This window comes from Plecotus auritus (genome assembly GCF_963455305.1).
Source record: "Plecotus auritus genome assembly, chromosome: 1".
Taxonomy (NCBI): domain Eukaryota; kingdom Metazoa; phylum Chordata; class Mammalia; order Chiroptera; family Vespertilionidae; genus Plecotus; species Plecotus auritus.
Window position 1 is genome coordinate 96,421,482 of NC_137770.1, and position 23,782 is coordinate 96,445,263.

Consider the following 23,782-nt stretch of genomic DNA (forward strand, 5'->3'; position numbering starts at 1 on the left):
TGGAGGAAATTGTTTTTCAAGTTATCAATAAAAAAACACTGGTTTGGAGGATTATGTATATTATTCCCTATACTCTCCCATATAATCCATATTTCCTAAAATTAACATTATTTTTATAATCAGATATAATTTGATTTAGTAACTGGTGTCTCACTATTATCTAAATCTTTAAAACTCTCATAGAAGGAATTTTATCCCAAATGGGGGAAATGAACACAACAAAGCAGCCATTTAGAAAATTTCTTTCAAACATTTCTACATAAAAACACCTCTCCCATCAAATTATTAAAAGGCAATCTTTCTGAATTATGTATTGACAGCAAAGCAAGAATTCTGAAACAGGAATTTATCCTGGTGAAGAAACAACTTTAGAACATTTTAAAGGGAACAACCTCATCTTTATTTGAGCGTTTTAATAATATTTTAGCACTTAACATGCATATTTTCCAAAATATTACTTAAGTTGCAGACAATAAGTTTTGTAATGCACTTAAGACTCTGAAAAAAAATAAATATTCCTGACAGTTTTAAGATGGCAGTAGAATATTTAATCCAAGCAAACATTTAAGAATTAATGGTCAAACCTCATTTTATTTTTCTAAACACATCAAAAGTGGTTTGCATTAAATGCTTTAACTGTATTTAAACAAAGCTTGAAGCAAAAAAATATATCTAAGAGAAATTTACAACAAATTGGGAGTATCTTTTATTTGTATTGAATTTAGTTATAAGAACAGAAACATTGTTTTATTTGCCATTTAGATAAGTATATTATTATCTGATATAAGCAACCAAAACCAGGGCTACTTATATAGGAAGGTATAGTGCTTCCATGGAGCATCGAAGAGACAAAATAACCTAATTCTTTATTTGGAGGTAAGCATCAAATGTAACAAAAATATGTGTTTTTTTCCATATTATTAAAATTCATAGTATTCCATTTATTTATTTCAAATCTTACTACTTTTTATACTAATAGCTTAATTAATTCAGGTAGCCTAATTTTATTGGTATAAAATACATTCATTTGTCATCAAATACTTATTGAGCATCCAGATTTAGATCTAAGGTCAAATTTTCTATTTTATTATTGATAATTAATTATATTTTGGATTCAAAAATAATATTGAACACCTCTCAAAAATATCATAAATAATATCATAAAGAAATCAGGATATCTTCCCAATCAAGATATCCTGAAATAGAAAACACAAATATATCACATCTGATAATTGAATATTTTATTTTCTCATTTTAGAAAAAGCCAACATCAAAAAATTTTTTTAAGTGAATACTAAGTTTTTTCATTGACAGTATTTCCAAAGAATACCAAACACAAGAATGTCTGTGTTATCTACATGTTATCTAACTCTTGGTTTTGGAAATCTCTGATCTTAATGGTTTAGGGATGGTGGAAGGGACTTCACCTGATGCACTTTCCCTCACATAAGCCTAGAGTCCATTAGGAACTGAAAGGCAGATAGGTTGTTTTAAAAAAACAAACCAAAACAAAATCAGCCACCTCACCATAAGTGGCAATGTACTCCTAAGAAGAGAGATAGGAAAGTACCCAAGAATGCACAGGTAACTAACTTTCTTTGAGCTAGCACATTTTGCATAGTAACTACATTCAACACAGGCTTGCTTCTTTCTAAAAGACAAGACATGATATGATTTTATTCATTGAAAACTTTTTTTAAAAAAGAAAAAACTTATCTATGGTGATGAAAATTAAAGTGGTTGTGTGTGGCGGAGGGGTGTTACCAGAAAATTTTAGGGGGAATGGAAACTTTCAATATTTTGTTTCTGGTGATGGTTAACAGAGGTGTGTACAATTCTCAAAACTCATTAAACTGAACCCAGGATCTATACATTTTATTATATATTAATTAAACCTTATTAAAGAGACCATACCAGTAACTGGGGACCAAGAACATTAGTACAATTAAAAAGTTGAGCAGGTTTTAAGGCTCCTTAGAAACTGAAGCTTCACAGAATGGCTTCTTTGTTTGGTTTTTAAATGAGTGAGTTCTTAGAATTCTATATATTATTATAAGCTAATATAAATACAAAGATTTATTATAAAACAACTTTCAGATTATGTACTTTTCTTGATATTAACTCCCCTTGCTTACTTCCATTACTATAGACGACAGAGACTGCATTATTCAAGATATACCATAGTGTTAGTAAAAACAATGGAAGAATAAAAGTCAAGGCTCCGACTGTTATCTTCCAAGTCATCTTTTGTGAAACATTATAATGACATAAATATATACTATTACATCTTTTAACTATCTAAAAATCAAAAAATCAAAACATAAACAGAAAAAAAATTGGCCATTTACAACCCAAAATACTAGACATTGGCACAGCACTAAACTTAGCACTTCCAGAATGAACTGCAAGGATAGCATTAGAGTTCAAATAACTCAAAATGTTGATTTCTCAACCACTTTCCCAATTTCCCACACCTCCCCCAAAGAAATTAACTTTGAAGAGTTTATTTGATTAAGCAAAATTTGAAAGCAGAAGGATTAAAAAGTGAAAAAGGTGGTGCAGAAATTAGCAGAGGTGGCACTACCTGAAAGCTCATCAGAAAGGGGAGTGAGAACAATATCAGGCAAGAAGGGTTTGGAAGTATGGATCAGAACAGGAGCACTTTTAGCACTGCGTATATAGGCCGATGGCAGAGCACATTCACCAATGGATCGGCTTCTCATGGCTTTAAAAAAAGGAAAAGAAAGAAGTGGGAAAGGAAAAAAGAAGAGTGACTATAATGAAAGGCTTGTGTCACAGAAAAAGCAGCAACAGAGAAAACTAAAAGATACAAAGGAAGGAAATTTTAAATTAAAACATTTCAGCACGGCAAATATTGGCAAGCTGTAAGAAAAGAAATCAGAGAACACATATGACCTTTCAAATGTAAATATTTTGGTGTAAAGCAGGAAAATGCTTTTTATTATTAGCAGTTACAATGGTACAGCATTAAAAAACAGCAGACACTTTAATAAGCCCTATGTTCTCAAAACCAAGGGTTGGTAAGTTCATTGAATGAAAACATAAAAAAGAACTCAGTATTATTAGTTCAAATAAATTTTTGGTACCATATTTGGGCCTTTCTTTGAGCCATCTGAGGCAATTCTGAACCATTCTTCTTAATAAAGCTGAATTCCTAGAAAAATAATTCCTACTTTCATACACTTCCCTAATAAACTGTCAAGGACATTCAAGATCTTTTTTAGAAAATTGTATGTAATTCATAATCTAAAGAATTGAATCTTATGGTCAGTATTTGTTTCTGGTAGGAGAATACTTAATCAAATCAGTATCTCTTATTTACATGAAAGTTAATACAATTTTATTTATTTTTTCAATCTTTATTGTTGAAAGTATTATATGTGCCCCCTTTTTCCCCATTGACCTCTTCTAGCTCTCCCCAGACCCTGCCCCACCCCCACAATTTAAAAAATTTAAATAGAAACATTTACAGAAAATAAAATTTGTAATCAGCATGAAGAATCAATTTATTTAAAAAGTAAACAAGTTTTTGCTTACTCAAAATCTTAAGCATAGTATATAAAAACTTAGCACTGCCCAGCTGGTGTGCTTCAGCTGGTATGCTTCAGTGGTTGAGCGTCCACCCATGAATCAGGAGGTCACCAGTTCAATTCCCGGTCAGGTTTCGGGTTCCTCCCCAGTAGGGCGTGTACAGGAGGCAACTAATCTATGTTTCTCTTTCATTGTTGTTTCTATCTATCCCTCTCCCTTCCTCTTGCTCTAAAAATCAATAAAAACAAATAAAATAAAAAAACTTAAAAACTGGATTACTTTTTAAAAATTGCATTTGTAGCTGTATGTCTTTAAAGGAGAGTCACAAGTTCACAAGACTAAAGGCAAATTTTATTATATTTAAAACTAAAATAATAATTAAGTTTAGCTCAGCTGGTATGGCTTAGTGGTTGAGCATCAACCTATAAACCAGGAAGTCATGGTAAGATTCCTGGACAGGACACATGCCCAGGTTGTGGGTTCAATCCCCAGTGTGGGAAGTGAAGGAGGCAGCTGATCGATGATTCTCTCTCATCATTGATGTTTATGTCTTACCCTCTCCCTTCCTCTCTGAAATCAATAAAGATATATTAAAAAAGAATAGCTATTAATAATTAAGTTTATACTTCCCAAACATTTTTTAACTTAACTATTAGTTTAGGAATTTTTGAATAAGTAGTTATGTGCATTGTTGTTTATAGAAGACTTTTAAAAAACAACATTGCATAATATTGTATAACAGTGAAATAGTGTCATTGGTAAAAAGATTTGTTTCCCTGATACCTAAATTACACAGGCCTTTGCAACTAGCTGCAATAAACACTGAAACTTCATCTCCAACTCTTCTCTCATCCTGCTGTCACACAGAATTTTACACTGTTCCCAGAAAATTTCATGCTTTCACAACAGCATGGCTTTGTGAGTTCATAATAAACTTGGTCTTCTTTTCTTCTTGAGACAACCCTTCATACTCAAAATGGCATCTCATCTGTGAGTCTTTTCTCACTCTCCCACATAATTAACTTATTAGAAATAAAGCAATGAACAAAACAAACAAGAATTCCTGCTTTTACAAAGCTTACAATCTATTTTTAGTGGATTGTATGTTTCCAGTGTCAGCCTCACAACTTTTCAAATGTAAAAAACATATCCTCTTATCTTTATATCCTATAGTGAGGCTCATATGAACTTAATAAATCTTCACTGTGTGAATACCTGTATTTGAGCAGCCCATCTCAAAAACAAAAGTTTCAGTTGTGAATATATAGAGGAGAAAACCAGAAGAATTATTAACCAAAAACTAAAGGTATGCCAGAGTTTATAACTGGAAAGGAATGATAGATTTTTCAGAAATTTTTATTTATGTTGGCAAAATAAATAATTCCTTAAGAGCAGTTTTTAGATAAATTTATGTGCAGCAAAACATGGAAGGTAGGAGTATATTAAGACAATGGCAATAATTTTTCTTCAGTGTATGGCTTGTATTAAAAATAAGTGTATTTTAAAATGGAACACATATACAAAATGTTAGAATCTGGCTCTACTCATATTTTCCTGCTAGTTTCTTGTTTTTGTGAAAATGACCAATAATTTTATAATCCAATCTGAAGTAACTGTTCTGTTGATTTCAAGATAATCACTCAGTAAAAGTTGTTACAGCAAAGACACACACAAGGCAAAACTTGAAGTGCTGCTTGTTAACACATACCACCTACAGTTATAATCAGATGTGATTTGCAGAGATAATTCTTTTAAAACTAAACTGAAGCAAATTTTTGATTACACAAATTATGTTTTCTTCTATTTTTTCCCTTGGGTTAGATAATTCCTTCTGTTCCTCTTTTCCACCACCAACTTGAAGACATAGGGCATTTCCCTTGGAATATCTTCCATAATTGCAGTGGTATGTCAGTGTTATGATCTGGAATGAATTCTTCCAACACCGACCACTACGTGTGTTACTATACTACAGATCTTTATGCATACCTGGAAATCTAGCAAGTGCCTCACAACCATGCAACTCCCACTATAGAAAATTAGAATAAATTAACTACTGGAATTTTTGAGATGTAGTAACCTAAAGCTTATGTCAGAGAATCTCTGTTAAGCCACTAACATTTCTATTGCTGCATACATTCCAAAACCACATTCATCAGTGATCTGGATACATCTGTAGTATCCTTTTATACATAGATAAAAGGGCAGTATCAAAAATATAACATCAAAAAGTAAAATCAGCATGGCTGATGTGGCTCAGTGGTTCAGCATCGACCTATGAACCAGGAGATCAGTGTTCAATTACATCAGGGCACATGTGGTGTTGTGTGCTCAATCCCCAGTAGGGGGCGTGCAAGAGGCAGTGATCAATGATTCTCTCCCATCATTGATGTTTCTATCTCTCCCTCTCCCTTCCTCTCTGAAATCAATAAAACTGTATTTTTTTAAAAAAGTAAAAACACATTTTCAAAACTACAAGCATGCCAATTTTTAAAGGATTCTTATCTTCACTTCACCCCTCTAAAAATAATAAATAAATAAAAATAAATCCACTCTAATAAATTCATTTTGGACCACATTATCAAAAACTGTAACCTTCACTTCAGAGTTCCCATGCAGCGTAAGAACACAGACAGCAAATGTGATGGATCACTAAAAGCATACAAACATATAAAATAAACAGGAGGAAGACAACTCTGGCTTTTTCTCACTTCCAAATTGTAACACATATTTCTCACTAATTTGAAATTAAGTTCACAATATGTATACATGTGTGTTCACTGGAAGAAATATATCTGTAAGTCCTCAAATTTAGGCCCAAGTCTATAATAAACTAAGAGGAAAATCTGGAAACAGAGCAGTGATATATTTATTCCAAATGTTGAATACCAGGTTCTAAGTCATAATTGCAAACATTTAACATTGCTTCTCATGGATATATTCTATATTAAGTCCTAAATTCACTGTACCTCCTTTAATATTTGCTGGCATAGCGAAACCTTAAAAAATTTAATTACATTTTAAACTCAATATGAATAACAGAAAATTTCTTATTAAGGCCATCCTGAGAAATCTGACTAGAGGATTATGGAATGTTTAATATTTTTTTAAATGAAGACAAGTTGCCTTTAAGTGAAAAACAAATCCTCTTAGCAGAATTCCAATCTGAAAACTCTAGAAAGCAACCAATAAAATAAGTGTTTGGATATAATAAAATTACTATTTTATAAATTTCACCAGAGACTACACTAGTGCATCAAATGCAGAGGTTAGTTTAGACTAAAAGTATAAACAAAGCTGCTTAAAGTTAAATCAGTCTTTAAAAGTTATATATGTTATCACTCTATCAGGTAAGTCAGTCGTGAGAAAAAACACAATACTTTAAAAAAAAATATATATATATATATATTATTCATTTTCAGAGAGAGTGGAAGGGAGAAGGAAAGAGAGAGAAATATCTCTCCGCTGCCTCCTGCACGCTCCATATAGGGAATGCAGCCCACACCCAGGAAATGTTGTGCCCTCACTGGGAATTGAACAGGCAACCTTTAGGTGCACAGGACAACACTCAACTGAGCTACATTGGGCAAGGCAAAATATAATACTTTTAACAAGAGGAACATAGGTTTGTTATTTAAAGGACTACTGCATAAAAGAGAAATGTAAAGTATATTCTCAATGTGATTTATTTCTCCCAATTCAAGTTGTACAATTAAGAAATAGAGAATGACAGACTTTTAAAAATAAAATTTTCAAAGGCAAATCTGTGATTATTTCAAATGTCTAAATCACTTTCTGTTCTTAATGAATATCAAATATTTTTATTATATTTTATTGGTTTTTTACAGAGAGAAAGAGAGAGGGATAGAGAGTTAGAAACATCGATGAGAGAGAAACATTGATCAGCTGCCTTCTGCACACCCCCCACTGGGGATGTGCCTGCAACCAAGGTACATACCCTTGACCAGAATCGAACCCGGGACCCTTCAGTCCGCAGGCTGATGCTCTATCCACTGAGCCAAACCAGTTAGGGCATCAAATATTTTTTAAATTAATTGGGGTTTACAGAAAAACTGAGTGGCAAGTACAAAGAGTTCTAATATATCCTCTTCTCACCAGCACCAGGTTCCCCAAATATTAACATCTTGCATTAATCAGCAAGGAATATTTGCTACAACTGATAAGCCAATACTGATAGCTTATACCAGGGATCACTCTTTGTGTTGTGCATTCTATGGGTTTTGGACAAATTTATAATGACACATATACACCATTATAGCATTATACAGAATAATTTCACTTCTCTATGCTCCCCACCTATTCATCCCTCCTCCTTGCCCTGCAATACTGCCTCACCCCATAACCAGTGACCATTTTACAGTCTCCTTAGTTTCCCGTCTTTCAGAATGCCATATAGTTGAAATCATATATAGCCATTTCAGATTGGCTTCTTTCACTTAGCATTTGGGTCTCCTCCATATATTTTCATTGTCTAATAGCTAATATCTTCATATCCTATATAACAAAAGCCTAATATGCTAAGTGTCCAGTCATCTGTTCAACCAATCAAAGTGTAATATGCTAATGATATGCTAAGGCCGCTCAACTGCTCACTATGATGTGCACTGACCACCAGGGGCCAGACAGTCGACCAGTCGCTATGATGTGCACTGACCATCAGGGGGCAGACGCTCCGACTGTTAAGTTAGCTTACTGCTGGGGTCTGGCTGATTGGGACTGAGCGAGATGGGCCGGACACGCGCTGGAGCCGTCCCACGGTCCCTCCCCAGCTGGCCAACCTCCCAAGTTCTTCACCGGCCCTGATCATGCACTGGTAAGGTCCCTTGGCCTGGCCTGTGCCCTCTTGCAATCTGGGACCCCTCAGGGGATGTCGAAGAGCCGGTTTCGGCCCAATCCCACTGAACGCAGGAGCTGCCCCCTGGTGGTCATTGTACACCCATAGGGGGAGTGCTGCTCAGCCAGAAGCCAGGCTCATGGCTGGCGAGCGCTACCCCTTTGGGTGCGCACTGAGGGCTCCCGGATTGTGAGAGGGCACAGGCCGGGCTGAGGGACACCCCCCGCCCCGATGTGCACGAATTTCATGCACTGGGCCTCTAGTCTCCAAATAATATTCTGTGTGTGGATGTACCAGTTGTTAATCTATTCACCCACTAAAGAACATCTTGGTGCTTCCAAGTTTGGACAATCCTATATAATAAAAGGCTAATATGCAAATTGTCCCCTTGACCGGGAGTTCAAATGAGAGTTCGACCAGGGAGCAGGGCCAGCCAGCCAACTGCCCATGGCCCCTCCCCCTGGCTGGCCCTGCCCCAGATTGGCCCCCTCACCCCGATCAGGGGTGGGGCCAGCCCACCAACTGCCTGCGACCCTGCCCCCAGCCAGCCCCATCCCTGATCGCCACCCCCCCCCCCACCCTGATCAGAGGCAGGGCCAGCTGGCCAACCTCCCGCGTCAACCTCCCCCTGGTCGGTTCAGCTGGCCAGACCCCACTCATGCACACATTTGTGCACTGGGCCTCTAGTTATGAATAAAGTTGCTACAAATACTTGTGTGCAGGGGATTGTATAGATACCATGTCTTCATGTTACCTGAATAATTATCAAGGATGGTAAGAATATGTTTAGTGTTTTAAAAACTACCAAACTGTCTTCCAAAGTGGCTGTACCATTTTGCATTCCCACCAACATTGATAGTTACTGTTGCTCCACCACCTTATCAGCACTTGCTGTTGTCAGTATTCTGGATTTTAGCCATTCTAATAGGTATGTGGTGGTATTTCATTGTTTTGAGGACAATTTATTTTTAAATCCTACAGATTAAACCTATAGATATATCTGCATATATGTATAAAGTATGTAAGTATACATAACTGTATTCTGTACCATTTTAATAGCACAAAATTGGAAATTAAATGTTCATCTTCAGGATATGTGTTAAATTATAGTACTTCCATGGAATGGAATCTGATGTAAGAAATTCAACAATTTCTGATATACAATAATCTTTAAAATGTATCATTATAGCTTGACTTCACTTCCTAGCACCTCTTCCTTTCTTACTCCACACTCCAGCCACTATGACCTCCTTATTCTTTCTTCCTCAAATACCCAAGCACACTCCTGCTCCAGGCTTTTATATTTTTTCTTCTGCTTAGAACAATCTTTCCTCTAGATATCTGCTCTCACTTTATTGTTGTCTCTGGTCTTAAATCATATGATTAGATAGGCCTTCACTGACTTCCTTATCTAAAACAGTCCCATTTCAACATCCTATACTCTCTTGTCCTTTATTCTACTTTACTTCACAGCACTACTTCCTGAAATGTTTACTGTTTTATCTATTTTTTATATGTCTCCCCAACACTACAACTGTCAGCTTCAGTGGAATTTATTAGCTTTGTTCCTTCCAAAAGCCTCAATGCTTAGACAGTGCTTACATAATGAGTACTTAAAAATAGTTTTTTTGTTTGAATGTCTAAAAAGTCATGGTTCACAACAGTGTGTATATTATACTATATACACAAGCTATATGTATAAAATATCTTTAGCAGCATGCTCAAGAAATTGAGAATAGTGGTTGTCCCTAATGAAATGAAGGGGGAAGGTGAGGAGCAGTGATGAGGGAAAGACCAGAATGTATATACTTTCATAGGTTGAATTTTTAACTAAGTTCATTAAGAACACAAAATATTAATTTTAAAAACTAAAGAAAATATATGTCCAAAGAATATCCTAATTTAATTTGCTGCTTCTTTTAATATTTTCTATCTTTAGCAGGTACCTTTATTACCAAAATTGTTAATGCTTTAACTTTTTACTTCATAGGTTTCTTCAATGAACAGATATGCTTTAAAGATGAATATTACTCACATATATAATATGCCTTTTAAAAATTAGAGATATACCAACATGTTAACAATGATTACTTTGAATTAGACAGCTAAAGAGTCTTTACATTTAAACTTTTACTCCCCACGCTAAGCATAAACTACTTCTATAAAAAATTCATGAAGAATTTTAAAGATATTCAAGTAAGATTTAAAAGACCATGATTTTGCCGGGCCAGTGTAGCTCAGTGATTGAGTGTCAACCTATGAACAAGGAGGTCACGGTTTGATTCAGGTCAGGGCACATGCCCAGGTGGCGGGCTCCATCCCAGTAGGGGGTGTACAGGAAGTGATTATCTCTCATCATTGATATTTCTATCTCTCTCTCCCTCTCCCTGAAGTTAAAAATAAAATTTAAAAAGGACCATGATTTTTAAGTCTTTTAAATCTTTAATTTCTATATTCTCTTTCTAGTTTTGTTTCTTTGTTTAGAATGTAATTCTTAACACTTTAGAACCCATCATTTTATAGATGACATATCCTTACAACAATGGTTTTAAATTTCTTTTCAATTAATAGTGTTTTCCAATGATTACTATTAAAAATAGATACATTCCTACAGAAAATTCTCCTTCCATAGAATCGTAGATTGTAACGCCTGAAGTAACTACAAGCAATTTTGTTTCAGGTACTACACAGATGAAAAAGTAAAGTCTAGAAAGTTCAGTAAATTTTCTAAGGTTATCTAGCTATCTAGTAATGAAAGAAGAGTGAAAAAAGAGATTAGGACCCAGCCCTTTTGCTTTTCCTTACAGCACTCAATCTACCCCACAATTCAAACCAAGTTAAAAATTTCTGAGGGGAAAAGGAATAAAATGGTAGCTAAATCTATAGTATCCTGAGTGATCCTTGTTAAAAGCAGCAAGGAACCTAGCAATAGACTCCACCTTGGCCTCAGCTGTCTGCAAATAGAGAGCATGTATTCCTTGCTGAAAGTATGAAGCCAATCTAAATATGTAATTGTAGTACTGAAAGTTTTCCATGTCTGTGAGTATATTCACTTAGTAGAAACTATATCAGTTAATGCAAGAGTTCTGGAAAGTAAATCAGTTCTACTTCAACTCTGTAAAATAACAGTTTAGAATTATTGACATTACAGTAAAATAAACTACATAAAAATAATGTACGATAAATCTTAATACCATAAAGGAATAACACAGCATGTCATTGGACTCTTGAGTACTACTGAAAGAAAAAAAAGGTTTTGCTACAGAAGTGTTTCATTTAACAATAAAAATCAACTGATAAGAAAACTGCATTTAGATACATTGTTACTAAGGACTATAAATGGATTCCCCTGTACAATTCTCATGATTGTAAAGAGTACATACCAACTGTTTTTTGCCGTACTATACTCCTCGCTTTTTCAGTTCCTGGGGAACCCGTGGTTGTTGCACTTCTCTGTCTCATTGGGGCTTGGCCAGGCTGATCACGACTCCATCCTCTAGAAAATGACTTGTCAACTGAAACTTTCTGAAATTCATGTCCAACTCCTAGAAATGTAGATTTGCAATCTTAGTATATCTGATCAATAATCTTTTCAGATTATGTGTGCTACCTAACCTCAGATTCTTAGACTTATTCATAATCTCTATATATAAAAGCCTAAGCGACCATTTGGTGGCTATGATGCACACTGACCACAGGGGGAAGATGCTCCGACCAACAGGTAAGCTTGCTGCTGGGGTCCGGTCAATTGGGACTGGGCGAGACGGGGCCGGACACGCCTTGGAGCCCTCCCGCGGTCCCTCCCTGGCCCTGATTGTGCACCAGTGGGTTCCCTAGGCCTGGCCTGTGTTCTCTCGCAATCTGGGACCCCTCGGGGATGTCAGAGAGCAAGTTTCAGCCTGATCCCTGCAGGCCAGGCCGATGGACCCCACGGGTGCAAGAATCCGTGTACTGGGCCTTTAGTTCTACATAATAAAAGGCTAATATGCAAATCGACCAAACTGCGGAATGATCGGTCGCTATGACACGCACTGACCACCAGGGGGCAGAAACTCAATGCAGGAACTGCCTCCTGGTGGTCAGTGTGCTACCACAGAGAGAGTGCCGCTCAGCCAGAAGCCGGGCTCACGGCTGGTGAGTGCAGTAGCAGTGGTGGGAGTCTCTCGCGCCTCTGTGACAGTGTTAAGGATGTCCGACTGCTGGCTTAGGCCCATTCCCCGGGATCCGTGGTCGGCAAACTGCGGCTCACGAGCCACATGCGGCTCTCTGGCCCCTTGAGTGTGGCTCTTCCACAAAATACCATGGCCTGGGAGAGTCTATTTTGAAGAAGTGGCGTTAGAAGAAGTTTAAGTTTAAAAAATTTGGCTCTCAAAAGAAATTTCAATTGTTGTACTGTTGATATTTGGCTCTGTTGACTAATGAGTTTGCCGACCACTGCCCGGGGTAAACGGGCCTAAGCCATCAGTCAGACATCCTCCGAGGGCCCCCGGACTGCAAGAGGGCACAGGCCAGGCTGAGGGACCCCTCTCCTGAGTGCAAAAATTTTGTGCACTGGGCCTCTAGTGTATTATAAAGTAACAAGATAAAATGCTTGTGTACTGTAAGGCTTTACTGAACTTCATTTTATGTAGAAATCATATTCTAAAACAGATGCAGAGTTTTTAAAATATGCCATCGACAATAAATTATCTGCCACTCAATTGATTCATAATAGAAATGAAATATCTGGACAAGCCAAAAGAATAGAAAATGAGCTAACCAAAAACCATCCTGAGGTGGAAGTTACTAAATCTCTACCTGTCAATAATAGCTACTTGGGAAATAATCCAGGAAAAAGTAGTTTGGTCACATACTTACTATCTAGTGTTGTGTGAAATGTGACTCAGATATAATCCCTAATTCGAAACTATTAAGAATGGAAAGTACTAACAAAGCAAGGATCATAAAATCATGTATCAGTGACATAATCACTGTTACTGCCCCTCTATCCCTTTTAAATATTAGGGAGATATGCAGTCCACATGTAGAGTGTTTCCTTTTAGTTAAGAACTAAGAAAATGTTTTCAAAATAATTTTCAAATAATTATTTTTAAGTAAAATATAAAACCATCATCTAACAAAAATTTATGTACGATAAAGTAACAGTGTTTGATAAACTTCAATTTTGACGATTAAAAATACAATATTTAAGATTCTGACTTATCTACACTAATAAAAGAGAAATATGCAAATTGACCGTACCTCCGCGATGCCCATCAGCCAATCAGGAGTGAGTATGCAAATTAACCCAACAAAGATGGAAGGTTAATTTGCATATGCAGGCACAGAGCGGCTGGACAGGGCGCCAGCTATGTGGGGGGACATGGGGGATGGAGGGAACTACAGGAGTGGCGCTCCGGCCCTGAGCGAAGACTTGCAGGCTCCTGGGCGGCCGGGAGCAAGGACTTGCAGGCTCCAGGGTGTCCGGGAGCAAAGCCAGGGGAAGGAAGGCCTATTATTGCACAAATCTTCATGCAATGGGCCTCTAGTTTATCTATAACTCTTTATGTACAGAACACTTTGTCCCACATCAACATTATTACTGATTTTAAGGTTCTTCAACCTTCAGGATAAATGAAGAAGGGAATAATGAAGAGAAAACATTACTTTTAACCTCAGCCCTCTCCCTGGCTTGATCTTCTGAGACCAAATTATTTAAACAAATTTATATGGAACATCTCTGTGAACAACTCTTACCTTTCCCTTTGTGCTTTTTTTGCTTCTGTTCACTCAGCTTATCCAATGGTAAATCACTGAGATCCAAACTATATAAATTTCTAGCTAAAACTTTAGTTAGTGTCTCCATAGTCAGTGACCACTCAGTGGCTAATTCTTCCCAATAGGTCAATGATGACAAGACTGAGAGTAAATCATCCCAAAGTTCTCGGGAAATGTACACATTTAGATTTGCTTTGATCCAGGCAACTATAAGAGTCTATAAAGACAAATAATCAGAAATAAAAATGAAATATATTCAAACTCATATATATTCAATTATTTTTAATTACTTAAAAACAAGTAGAATAATATCTATGACCTTTTCTTGGTACATAGTAATTCATGCAATCATTAGTATCTACTATATATTTCAGTTCAACAATTGCCAACCTTCAACATTCTAGCAATTAAGACAAGGTGTCAAAACTGAAAAGAAATCTCCTTAAAGTTGCTCTTTTATGTTAATATTTAATAAATGCTTTTTATAAAGATACAAAATCTTCCCCGCACTAAACCCCACTACATCCTCAAATCACTAACTATAAAACTTGAACATTCTAAAAATAGAAATTAGAGATGTACTTAACTTAGTGAATGTATTTTTGAAAAATAATATGTAAATTGAAGAATAAAATTAAATTTCATTGTAAAGAAACCAGAGGAATAGTGTTCTGTATAAATCCAATCATAGTAAAAAACTTATTCATAAAAGAATAAATATCAATAACCAGCTAGTACCCCTGTGATACTGCAGATATATCCTATTGAAGAAATAAGTCACAAAAGTTTTTCAAAAGCTGACTCTTAGAAATTTTATTAAGAAATTCACAAAAATTTATAGTTAAATGTAAAGATGAAAATGAACAGAGTTTATAGTATAGAAGATTAATAACTAGTGAGCCTCCATTCTATCTTTAAATGTTCAGATTACAAAAAAGTTATTCCACATAGCAAGGTAAAATTTTGTCTTCCTATAGCTCCCACCATTGGGTTAGTTCTAACAATGGGGAAATTAAAGAGAGAAAGAATAAAGGCTAATGAAGTCAAGAGGAGTTTAGATAATAAATATAGCTGTTTTAAAGGATTTTTCACTAGCAGCATAGAATTTTAGGTAAACTAGCATATTTGAAAATAAATTAATTTGAATAGTTATACTTCTGGTCAAGAATTAGATCTCAGATTTTGACATTAAGAACTATTTTTACCCATGTATTTGTATTCAATGTGTCATATTAAGAAAATATTTTGCTTTCTAGTTTCCAAAAAATTCGCAATACATTTTAAAGTCAGTATTTTATCCTCAGGTTGGAAAACATGATGTATAAATTCCTATAAAATCAAACTACCACTGATACTTCAAATGAAGAAGTGAAGAGAATAAAGTCTTATGGAATAGCATTAATAAAAATCTTGATTATTTACTACTTTTCATTACTGTGGAAAATATAAAACAAAGTTTTGGCTCTCCAACAGGACCTGAGACTTGGAAACTCATAAAGCAAACAATCAGGCTACTACTCATGAAGCCCTCCAGCAGCTTTTTGGAATCATACAAGTATGCTACACAAAAGATAAAGTAAATATCATCAGCCTGGGTTAACCCTTTTTTCTCAGACCCGTATTTCCTCCACTTTTATAGTAGGTTATGAATTTGTACATATGGCAAATAGTGTATTTTAAAAAGCCATTTTTAATTTAGCTTTACAAAAGATACTTTAATATAAAATGACCTCCAATTTAAAGCTTTTTCCCCTCAGGTAACAAATACAGAGCTCAGTGAGTGTTAAAAAAATACATATCTATACATCTATTTAACTATCTATTTATTTATTTTTATTGCCTGAAAAAGTGGTCCTGCAAGTCGACCTGCCAAGGTCATATTTTTTTTCCCCTGGAACTGTAGAAAAGCTTGTGATGGCATCTTCAGTACAGACTCCGTGACTCTGAGCAACACAAGCAGCATCTGTTCCCTTAAAGTAAAAAAAATTAATTAGTTTCCTTCTTGCATATGTTTGCTTTTGATTAATGAGTAACTTTCAAATTATTATTTGCTTTAAAAATGGTATCATCTTTCAATAACTCAAATAGCAAGTATCTTTCAAAATTTTAGAATTCTGAAATATTACAATTTTAAATTCCACTTTATAAATCTATATCATTTTAATTTTCAGAAACAATAACCTCTCATCAAATAAATATTTATGTAAAAGCTGAAAATTTTGGGTGAAAGTGGTGAGAATGTTCCCATCCTACACCCCAAAAATTAAGTAGTAAACTTAGGAAGCTGTTTGAAGAACACTCATTCAACTATATAATATAGTTCTACTTTGACCCATCTTTACAATAGGGAAAACCACCACATATCTAGAATTGAAACAGGTTCAATTTAAAAACACCACATGATTTTATTAACCAATGTCACACCAATAAATTCAATTAAAAATGAAACACTACATGATATTTTAAGATTAATAAATCACAATGAGCCTGACAAGTCATCAAGGACCATCATTCTATTGCTTCTTCCCATCTTTAAAGTTTGGCCATTTAAAAGAATATATTTTTTTATCGATTTCAGAGAGGACGAGAGATAGAAACATCAATGATGAGAGAGAATCATTCATTGGCTGCCTCCTGCATGCCCCACATTGGGGATTGAGCCTGCAACCTGGGCATATGCCCTGACTGGGAATTGAACTGTGACCTCCTGGTCCATAGGTTGACGCTCAACCGCTGGGCTGGCCATTTTAAAAAATATATATATTTTATCGATTTTTTTATAGAGAGGAAGGGAGAGGGATAGAGAGCCAGAAACATCGATGAGAGAGAAACTTCAATCAGCTGCCTCCTGCACACCCGCTAATGGGGATATGCCCGCAACCAAGGTACATGCCCTTGATCGGAATTGAACCTGGGACCCTTCAGTCTGCAGGCTGACGCTCTATCCACTGATGGGCTGGCCATTTTTTAACCCTTTATGTTCTTTGTGTACTGCAAATCAAGCCATCCTAATAATATCTTTACCTTGCCTCGTTCTCCTTGATGTTTATTATTCAGACCACAAAACTACCATATTTTCACCTAATAATTCAACTATATGTGAAAAAGAGGCTGACAAGGGAACTATGGTTGGATGTATAGTGAGGCTAACAGCCTAAGTCCCTATCGCAGCCCCTCATCTTTGGCTTTATTTGCTAGCACATTTCAGACATAGCAACACATGGAGCAGTCCATGTGAGAAAAAATACAGCAGAGGCAGCAACAGATTCCATATTTAGATGTCATGGTTATTCTGGAAAGTGAGAACAAAATCAAATAGAAAAGTATCACTCAATGAAAAATATCCTGAATTTATTAACAAATGAACGGATGCAATCATTCATAAAATAAAAATCAAAGGTGCCACATTTGTAATCCTAGGCTTCTAGCTTAGCTATAAGAAAAGCTATTTGAAGTAAACTGCATATGCAATAAAGTATAGATTTCCAAATAAATCTTATCTGATTTGTGGTCAAACCTTAACTCATGTATCAGATACCCTTTCACTTTATGCTACAATAATAATGATTCTAATTCATAAAAACTTGTAAACTCAATAAAAATATGTGGGCAATCTTTCATTATGCTTTTACTTAAAGGAATTGATAACAATTAAGAGAAGAATTCTAAAATGGTGTTCCAATTTTAAAACAAAACTCTCTTTAACCTGGCTCCACAGCATTGATTCAAAGCATATAAAAAGTAAAAAGGGCAAACTAACAAAATAATTATTCAAAGTATTTTAGTTACTGGCAAATAATAACTAGGGCTCTGAAGTCAGAAGGACCATAGTTCAAAGCTCAGCTGTGTGAACAAGGATAAATTACTTAATCTCTTGTGCCTAAGAATCATAAAATATAGATATCATCAACCTCATAGGATGTAATCAGGATTAAGAAAATACATGTAAAGTGCTTGAAAAAATACCTGGCACATAAAAGTGCTCCAAATAAGTTAATAATGATAACTACTTATAAATATAATTATGTTAATAGTTAAAGATTTTTTCAAAATAAAGCCATTTTTCCATATATAGCAAAATATAAATTAAGCATGTTCTTTGAGTAAGAACTTCCATTCTTTAAGAATGAGTCAAAGAGAAAAATTATATGTATAAGGATGTTGACCATCCTCCCCTCCTCCAACAACAAAATGAAATATCCACATATCCATCAATAGGTGACTGGTTAAGAAAATTATGGCACACATACATGGCATAATACCACATAACTGTGTGTGTGGCTTGGTGAGAGAACTTTTGGCCATCTTTTATTTTCTTTTTCAAACTTTTCTTTGAATTTCGTAATGAACATGTGCCATTTTTATAAAAACTGAAGAACAGCTCTTCTCATATCCCCCAAAGGCCTATTTTTTCCATTCAATTAAACAAATCTTTATAGAGTACCAATACTATCTAAGGTATTATGCTAAGAAACGTAGGAAATATAGAAACAAAACAACCAGTATATACCTTTTACGGCCTCTCAATTCAGTGAGATAAACAAATGTATACAAGTAATTTAGGGATTAAGACAATTTGACAACTATAACAGAGGTACAAATACAGAATTAAAGGAAGCAAGGAAAACAATACAAGGACATGTGGAAAAATGAAGGTGACACTAAAGATAGTTAATGGTAACAATGAAAAAAGATGGCAGAAATTAGACATTGTAAAGGAAAGTTCAGATGTGCTCAGGAAATTTGACAAAGCTGGAGGCAGAATCCCACCCTGCAAGATGTTTAGGTTTGAGAAAGGGCTGGAAAGTAAGCAAGGGCCTAACTGTACATGGCCTTAAATGCTAGGTTGAGGAATCAGGCATTCATACATCCCATAATTGCTTATTCATTCACTCACACATGCATACATGCATTCAATCCTGGGGACACAGCAGGTTATCATATGCCCATTTTAAAAAATAAGCCACGGGGTCTTTTGGAAGTTTGAACAAAGATGTTGAGATAGCCCGGCTGGTGTGGCTCAGTGATTGAGTGTCAACCCATGAACCAGGAGGTCACAGTTTGATTTCCAGTCAGGACACATGCACAGGTTGAGGGCTTGATCTCTAGTAGGAGGCGTGCAGGAGTCAGCGAATCAATGATTCTCTCTCATCACTCATGTTTCTATCTTATTGTCCCTCTCCCTTTCTCTGTCTGAAATCAATAAAAACATTTTTTAAAAGATTTTTTTAAAAAGATGTTGAGATAAAGTGAAGGAGACTATTGTTGCTACCATAATTATATAAAATATTAAATTCATTTAGTCAATAGAAGCCTATAAAATATTGTAACAAGCCCTGTTCAAAGACACTGTTCTCTAAAAATTACAATATCCATACACACAATATAAAAAACATAAAGAATAAATATTTTTACCAAGTCTTTTTGTCCATTGATACTTGCACAACCATGAACCGATAAATGTTAAGAATACGTTTACACATATCTGTGTGCTCATCCAGAAGACTTTTTATTTCATTTGCAGGTTCAAGAAGAAATATATTTGATGAGTTTATAATAAACACCTAAGACAAAAGAAATCATTAGCCATTCATTATAGAATTTCAATGGCAAATTTCTTATTCAAAGAAAAAAACCCTTAGATGCTGACTAGGGTGTGATCAATAATAAATTTAAAAGCATAAGACCATAGATTAATTATATATAATTCTACTTTTACCACAAGCTTGATACCTGAAATATAAACTCATTAAATCTGTGTATTTTATGTTTATCTAGACAAATTTTAAATTACTATTGGGAATGCCCCAAGTACGTAAAAAAACAGCATATTTTTTTAAACTGAGAGAGGTTTCATGTAAGAATGATATTGCTGTCATAAAATGAAAGGAACAATAAAAAAATACAAATAGTTTAGAATAAAAATGATACCCAAATCAAGAATTTTCTGAATGAGGTGTTTAAAACCATCTTTCCTCTTTTTACATGTTTATTGGCAATGCTTGTACATCTCTTTTGATAATAAAGACTGTATAAACAGACTATATATTATAGTACTACTAATTAGGACCCATCAATATGTATCTTCAATTAAATTCATTACAATCAAATCATTTATACTTTGTTATTTAGGACAAAATTATAACGGTAACAGGCATGTGGGCAAAGGCACTCAAAGACACTTTGCAAAAGAGAACATTGCATCCATTGTAAACCTAGGACATTTACATCTTTTATATTCATAATTCTGATTTAAATCCTCTGGATGAATTATGTAACAAAATATAGTTGTAAAATCATGTAAGAAAAGTACATTAAGCTAACTTTAAAATAGTTAAAATAGAAAGAAGCTGACTATAAGCTTAGCAACACTGACCAAGAAATGCAAGAGAGGTACAAATAAACATCCTACATAATAAAAAGGTAATATGCATATTGACCATCATGCCCTCACACAAGATGGCCACCCCATGTGGTCACAATATGGCCGCCACAAGATGGCCAGCAGGGGAAGGCAGTTGTGTGCGGCCAGGCCGGCAGGGGAGGGCAGTAGAAGGGGAACAGGCCTGCAGGGGAGGGCAGTTGGGGGTGATCAGGTTGGCAGGGGAAAGCAGTTAGGAGAGACCAGGACGGCAGGGGAGGGGAGTTAGGAGCGACCAGGACAGCAGGGGAGGGCAGTTGAGGGGGGCCAGGCCTGCAGGGGAGGGCAGTTGGGGGTGACCAGGTCGGCAGGGGAGGGCAGTTAGGAGAGACCAGGATGGTAGGAGAGGGCAGTTGGGGGCAACCGGGCCAGCAGGGGAGGACAGTAGGGACAACCAGGCCTGCAGGGGAGGGCAGTTAGGGGTGACTGGGCTGGCAGGGGAGGGCAGTTGGGTGCAACCGGGCCGGCAGGGGAGGGCAGTTGGGAGCGATCGGACTGGCAGAGGAGGGCAGTTGGGGACAATCTGGCTGGCAAGGGAGCAGTTAGGCGTCGATTAGGCTGGCAGGGGAGTGGTTAGGGGGCAATCAGGCTGGCAGGAAGAAGCAGTTAGGGGTAATCATGCAGACAAGCAGGTGAGCAGTTGGGAGCCAGCAGTCCCAGATTGTAAGAGGGATCCCAGACTGGAGAGGGTGCAGCTGGGCTGAGGGACACTCCCCCTGCACGAATTTTGTGCACCGGGCCTCTAGTTACAAATAAAATAAGGACATAAGTATATATCCAGGAAAGAATTCTGAAATGATGATAGTTCACTGAATAGCTTTACGCTAATAATTGAAAATTTAATGCTTTTTAAAAGTATATTTTTATTGATTTTTTGAGAGAGACAAAGGTAGAGAGAGAAAGAGAGAGAGAGAGAGAGAGAGAGAGAGAGAGAGAGGGAGAGAGAGAGAGAGAGAGAGAGAAACACTGATGTTATAGAGAAACATCAATCACTTGCCTCCTGTATGAACTCCAATGGGGGATCGAACCCACAACCTGGGTATGTTTCCTGACTGGGAATCGAACCAGTGACCTTTAGGTGCATGGGACAATGCTCAACTAACTGAGCCACACAGGCCAGAGCAAATAAATTATTTTGTAGACAAACATAAATTGCCAAAACTGACTGAAGAAGAAATAGAAAAGATGTATACATTGAAACCATGAATGAAAGTGAACTGGTAATCAAGGTCTCCTTTACCCATCTCTGAACACCAGGCCTGGAAAGCTTTACAGGCAAAGTTTTGCCTAACGTTCATGGAAGATGATCCCTATTTTACACAAGCTGTTTGAGAGACAAAGATGAAGGAAAATCACCCAATATTTTTACAAAACTATAATCCTATTACAAAAAAAAACACAACAAAAAACCAAAAAAGGACTATGTAAGAAAAGACCAATATCACTTATGAACATATGGCCGAAACAACAGTAGCAATTCAAATTGGGCAAAATATAATACTTTATGACTGACTAGTATTTACCCCAGAAATGATAGGATGTCTTGACATCAGAAAAGCCTGTTAATATAATATACTCTATCAATAGATTTAAGTGGGGGGAAAAAAGTATGATCATCACAATGTATTCAGAAAAACCATTCAGCACTTATTCATTATTAAAATAAAATACTTTATTTTAGCAAACTAGGAAAAAATGTATAATTCCTTAATTTGAAAAAGAGTATTTACCAAAAACTGTAACAAATGCTATAACAGCAATTGAACCTGAGAAATACTGCCAAAAGCCAAAAACAAGGGTATTCACTATCATCTCATTGTCCTCAAGGATGCCATGCATTCAAAAGGAAGTGGTGAAGCGGAGAGTAGAGAATGAATATAAATATGAATAAATTGAAAAGGAAAAGACAAAACTGAACTCTGTAGCAATCTAGGAAAAAAGCTTTCCAGACAAAAGCAGATGCAGATATAAGGTAACTGAGGTGACAGCCTGTGCAGCACAAATGAGAAAAAGCAAGGAGTATAGAATGAGGTGAGGAAGGAGAAAAGGCAGTAGGAAATACGTTAAGAAACAGAGACAGAGCATGTGAAGCATAGATTCTCATACTATCAGTGGTAAAAGAACAAGTTTCTTCCACCAATCTTTAACAGAAAGGTTCTATTATAAATATGACTAATAAAAAAGAACAGAAAAGAGGAAATGCAAAAAGACATAAAAACCCAAACTTTCATTAGAATTGAGAGATATTCAATGACTCAGTTTATAAAATTACTCCCAATTTTATAATTATGTTGTGGGCAAGCACTAGTCAGTCTATGGATTACAATCTGAGGAACAATCCTATATAACCCTATATAATAAAGCCTAATATGCTAAGTGTCTAGTCATCTGTTCAATCAAAGCGTAATATGCTAAGGCCGCTCAACCACTCGCTATGATGTGCACTGACCAGCAGGGCGGGCAGAGTCAACCAGTCGCTATAATGTGCACTGACCACCAGGGGGCAGACACTCCAACTGGTAGATTAGCTTGCTGTTGGGGTCTGGCCAATCGGGACTGAGCGAGACTGGCCAGACATGCCCTGGAGCCTTCCCACTGTCCCTCCCTGGCTGCAACATCCCACTTCCTTCCCCGGCCCTGATTGTGCACTGGTGGGGTCCCTCGGCCTGGCCTGCATCCTCTCGCAATCCAGGACTCCTCGGGGGATGTCAGAGAGCTGATTTTGGCAGATCCCACAGGCCAGGCCGAGGGACCCCACTGGTGCATGAATTCGTGCACCGGAACTCTAGTGATGTAAATAAAACCTTACAGACCATTAAAAAGGCTTTTGCTTTTATGATTAATGATAAACTTACTAGCAAGTTTTAAGCAGAAAAAATGACATGAACTGACTGTTCTTAATAGAATCACTCTGGCTATTATTTTGAGATTACCAGGGTGATGGGTGGGCAAGAGTAAAAGCAAAAATACTAATTAGGAGTTTACTGCATCTTGGCCAGCATGGCTCAGTGGCTGAGCATCGATCTATGAACCAGGAGGTCACAGTTCGATTTCTGGTAAGGCACATGCCCGGGTTTCAGGCTTGATCCACAGTGCAGGAGGCAGCCAATCAATGATTCACTATCATTGATGTTTCTATCTTTCTCGCCCTTTCCCTGCCTCTCTCTGAAATCAATAAAGACATATTTTTTTTAAAAAAG

At 36.3% G+C, this 23,782-nt stretch overlaps 1 protein-coding gene across 9 annotated transcripts in view; it reads right to left on the reverse strand.

The window, feature by feature from the left end:
• RALGAPA1 (Ral GTPase activating protein catalytic subunit alpha 1) overlaps positions 1–23,782 on the reverse strand; it is a 297,067-nt gene that overhangs the window by 177,743 nt on the left and 95,542 nt on the right. For 7 of the 9 annotated variants that reach the window (XR_013960957.1, XR_013960958.1, XR_013960959.1 and 4 more), the window contains exons 13-17: positions 19,577–19,725; positions 16,002–16,131; positions 14,141–14,378; positions 11,788–11,949; positions 2,585–2,725 (exon numbers count right to left, since the gene is read on the reverse strand). Coding sequence is in view for 6 of the 9 variants with exons in the window: in XM_080675532.1 (XP_080531658.1) it covers positions 2,585–2,725; positions 11,788–11,949; positions 14,141–14,378; positions 16,002–16,131; positions 19,577–19,725 (820 nt within the window). In the remaining 3 variants the exon portion in view is untranslated. The remainder of the gene's footprint in view (positions 1–2,584; positions 2,726–11,787; positions 11,950–14,140; positions 14,379–16,001; positions 16,132–19,576; positions 19,726–23,782) is intronic. The other 2 variants (XM_080675533.1, XM_080675530.1) reach the window with 1 other exon arrangement.